A 3,950-nucleotide genomic window follows, 5' to 3' on the forward strand; every position below is an offset into this window, starting at 1 on the left:
CCCACTGTTACTGCCTTCTCAAAGGGTTGCCCAAGGAATCAGAACAGCAGAGCTCCCATTGGGCCCAAGGCAGAGTTTTGCTGAGGGTGAAGGAAGGAGGAAGTTTCAGCCCTGGATGGACGCCATTCTGTGCCCACAGAGGAGCTTTGTGCCCTCGATGCTGAAGCAGCACCCAGAGCTGGCGGCGGGTGCAGAACCTGAACTCAGAGCCACAAGGAAATCAGAACAGGATGCAGTCAGTGCTGATTGTCACTGCTTTGACTCGGCTTTAAGACTGTGCAGAGTCTCAGAAATACCCACAGAGTAACAACAAAAAGGAGCAGGGCTGGAAAGGAACAGGGCTGGTTTTAATTGTTGTTGTTTTAAACTGTCCAATCAGGCGATGGTGTTAAGCCGTCATGTCGGACAGGTCCAGAAGGAGCTCATCCACATCCTCAACGTCACATCAGTTTCTCCTTCCAGTTCTTCTGTGAGCTCCATCAGAAGCTCCTCAAGGTTGTTGTCTTCAGTGATGGCTGCTTCCCCCGCCCCTGTGCAGCTCAGCTGCTAATTTTCTGCCCCTTGTGAGGAACATGATGTAGTGTTGGATTCCTCTGGCTGTGCCATGGGGTCTGCGTGGCTTCCTGGGAGCAGCTCCAGACTTGTGGGAAGGAAAAGAACAATCTACGTGACATTTCTGAGATGTGCTTTCAGCTCTGAGGTCTGTAGTTGACCCTCCCGCCCCTCACACCCACATAGGGATGGTGATTCGATTAACCTGCGGCTGCCTTTGGAGTTAAGGAAACCAGCAGGTGCCTTTTTCATCTGTTCAAGTAGAGCAGTTTGAGTCTGGCAATCAGGGGCTGGGCTTTGTAGCAGAAACACATTGCCACCCTCAATGCTTTGTCTGTAAACATGTCAAGAAATCTTCCTCTGCAAAATCCTGCTTGCTGGCTGAGGTACTTTTCCCCATGAACTCAGCAGAGGTTTTGACAAAGCAGTTTCAATGATCTCAGATGACCTCTTCCTTTGTTGCATTATGCCATGACACATCTCAAACACCCCATTTTCCCCCAGTGTGAAAGAACTTCTGTCTGATGGGAAAAGGGCATTAAGGAAGAACAAGTTGTGGTCATCACCTGCTTGGAAGCTTTATGACTTCGGTGCTGAGCACGGTGTATTCGGGCGGGACTGAAGCAAGAGTCTCCTAGGAAGAAACAAGACAGAGTATGAAGCACAGGTCAGAGTTTCCACAAGTACCTTGTGAGACATCTGCTGCCTTCAAGGGAAACAGAAGAGCTGTAGAACACTTGGAATTTCTTCCTTTTCTTCAAGGGCAATGTAAACCTTTCATATCCACTACTGCTTTTTCCACTGCTCTTACCATTGGTAGTTTTTTAGCTGGGGGCTCATCCGCGTCCTCAGCAGCAGATGGATGAATTTCTGCTGCTTTTCGTTTCTGTCTCCGCGTTGGGGGGAAGGTGTTTTTCCAATCAATGGGCCTCACAGAGACCCTGCGCCCACCTAAAGTAAAAGGAAGAGAGAGCTGGTACTGTCTTGCTGCGCCTCAAGAGAGATCAAGTTCTCTTATCAGTCCCACCACCCTTCCACAAAGTTAAATACATTTGGCCAGTGGAATTGCAATGCCCTGTCCGGGATTCTCAGCCATGTTTTGCACACGGTCATCTCTGTGTACCAACAACGCGTACAAAGGAACAAAGAAACCCAATAGCTGCACTCAGTAATAATCCAGGGCAAGGAAAAGTCTGACAGAGAGCAATGCAAAATGACAGCACTGCTTTTCTGAGGCACCGTAACGAGTTCCTCGTGCTCACCTTTAACTCTTTTCTTGCAGGGCGATTCCCCCGCTTTTCCCTTCTCCTCCTCCGACCGTTTGCGTTTAAGTCCAGCCGGGCCATGGGAGGAAACTGGGATGTCAACTGCAAAGAGTCCCGGGAAAGAACAGTCAGATCTCAGTAGAAAAACAGAGCATCAAACCCAGGAGCCTGTTGAGTATCTGTACCTCTCTCTGGTGCCTTGTCAACCTCTGTCTGGTTCCCCAGACTTTTTGCAAGGCCGCTCTTTGGAGGAAGGCCACTGGTGTCAACTTCTGGCAGAAAAGAAACAAGGAATGATTGATGAGCGTCTCTTTGGGGGCAGGTTTGAGCACAGTCAACCACAAGCTTCACATTTTCAAGCACTGTTTGTTACATTTGCCTTCCGCTGCCCAAATGCTGTGCAGTCAGCACAGACCTGCAGTGCATCTTCCTCACTCCAGAAAAAGCCCAGCGCTGCTCTGACAGCCAAAGCACAGACGGATATTTCACTATCACGACTCTCCCCTGCCACCCCAATGAATGGTGACATGCATCCCGCACCCGCTCAGAACTGACATTCAGAATTGAGCCTTTCATGCTTCACGCCATCGGACACTCACTGTGGCTCAGCAGTGCAGTTGGTCTGTTCCCACCGCGTTCCTTCAGGTGACGAAAGGCGCAGTGTGGTTTCTGGCAGCCTCCGGGCTGGTTCTCCCAGAAGCAGGGAATCAAACTGCGCTGCTTCTGCAGAGAGAAGGAAAGAAAGGGCCATGGAAACGGGCACATCAGGTCTGCAGGGAGATGCCGCGCTCCAACAGCCATCAGAAACCATTGTGTGGAGCCTTAGCTCTGTACCCTCATTTCCTGCCCCTCCTTTCACTACTCCAAGCAGCCAGAATGAACTGCTCTGGAGAAATCCAGGATGGAGAAGGCCCGATAGGGCACAACCGAGCCCTGCTGGCAGGAGGGCAGTGCCACTCTCTCCTACCACCCAGCTCCAGCAGCTTTAGGAGGCTGAGCAATGCGAGCTTTTTGCATCTGGGGAGAATATGCTTTTGGCTCCTAATGCAAACATCTCCCGCTGTGATATACCTAAGGCACTGAATTCTCTGCCTTCTTTACCTCCTCCCAGTCCCCTCTAGAAACAGAAACCAGTAAGATTTTCACAGCAAACATATCCAGCCTGCAGAAGTGCATTCAGCCCAACCACAGCCATGAAAAGTGGTGTTGTAGACTAAGCTGGAAAGCACATCTTTAGGCAAACACTCACATCAATCCTCATGTGACGGAACTTGCAGTTACTCCTCGAGCAGCCGCCCTCCATCCACAGTCTGCAGACTCGTTCGCTCCCCAGAGCCGCTTCACAGTGGCGGAAGGGGCAGCTGTCTCCCTGCAAGCACAAGGAAACCACAGGAAAATAAGAGCACAGCCTGAAACATGTCCATGCCATTAGCCCAGGCTGTTAGCAGCGCTATGAGGGTAACATCACCAGCAGGTCTCCCCTGCTCCACCACTTTCTCTTCAACATGAGGAAATGGAAGAAAACCCAGGCAGAAGAAAGTCAACCGTACCTTAGTGCAGGTGGAGTAGAAGTAGAAGTAGCAGTCGCCTCTTTGCTGAGACATGGTGAAATTCTTAGAGCCCGTCTGGGTTATCTCCAGAGGAATTCCCTGCTCTTGCAAAGAGACGGTTGTGCTCGAACTGCTTGGATCCCCAAAGAGTCCTCTCGGACCGGAACCCTACAGGAAGTGCCTACAAGGGAAGAATCATGAGGAATAAGCATTTTCCCAGCTTTCTTTTGATGCAGTTTGGGCTCTCGAGGAGGGCAATGCCTTGGAAGCAGCTGATTGCAAGAACTGTGCCAGCTCTGGAACCAATGTGTGTCTAAGTGCCATGACTTCCCCAGCAAGTGCTGTTCTCCATCCCACCAGCAGTTATATACCTTGCAGCATACATTTTGTGTTCCTGCCATGAGAAGGACTCCATCATTTACCCTTGCTGCAGCTGCAGTGGATGCAGCACTACCACTCACACGTTTGAGAAACCTCCAGTTCTGGCTTACCCGGGCACAGCTGCAGTTCTCCTCCCTTCCAGCTAACACACCAGTGCAATGGCTGGGCAACACCGTCAGTGAGAGCAGGTAGCACCAGCAGC

General features: G+C 50.9%; 1 protein-coding gene across 1 annotated transcript; it reads right to left on the minus strand.

The window, feature by feature from the left end:
- Positions 1-546: 546 nt before the first annotated feature.
- On the minus strand, positions 547-3,462 carry LOC146759202 (uncharacterized). The gene is made up of 8 exons (XM_085509919.1): positions 3,368-3,462; positions 3,067-3,186; positions 2,417-2,540; positions 2,003-2,089; positions 1,815-1,919; positions 1,364-1,503; positions 1,119-1,186; positions 547-640 (listed from the first exon to the last, which is right to left on the minus strand). Exons 1-8 carry the CDS (start codon positions 3,419-3,421, stop codon positions 547-549), a joined length of 792 nt encoding a protein of 263 aa, XP_085366045.1. The 5' UTR covers positions 3,422-3,462.
- Positions 3,463-3,950: the final 488 nt, after the last annotated feature.

This window comes from Coturnix japonica, chromosome 10 (assembly GCF_054131305.1).
Source record: "Coturnix japonica strain WE chromosome 10, WE-NBRP24, whole genome shotgun sequence".
In the NCBI taxonomy this organism is placed as follows: Eukaryota; Metazoa; Chordata; class Aves; order Galliformes; family Phasianidae; genus Coturnix; species Coturnix japonica.

Excerpts from the sequence above, each read along its gene's own strand:
- LOC146759202 (XM_085509919.1), bottom strand. The coding sequence starts at position 3,421 with ATGTCTCAGCAAAGAGGCGACTGCTACTTCTACTTCTACTCCACCTGC. Across the intron at positions 1,504-1,814 it reads CTGCAAGAAAAGAGTTAAAG|GTGGGCGCAGGGTCTCTGTG; the intron begins GTGAGCACGAGG and ends CTTTTACTTTAG. Across the intron at positions 1,187-1,363 it reads CAGCTAAAAAACTACCAATG|GAGACTCTTGCTTCAGTCCC; the intron begins GTAAGAGCAGTG and ends GTTTCTTCCTAG.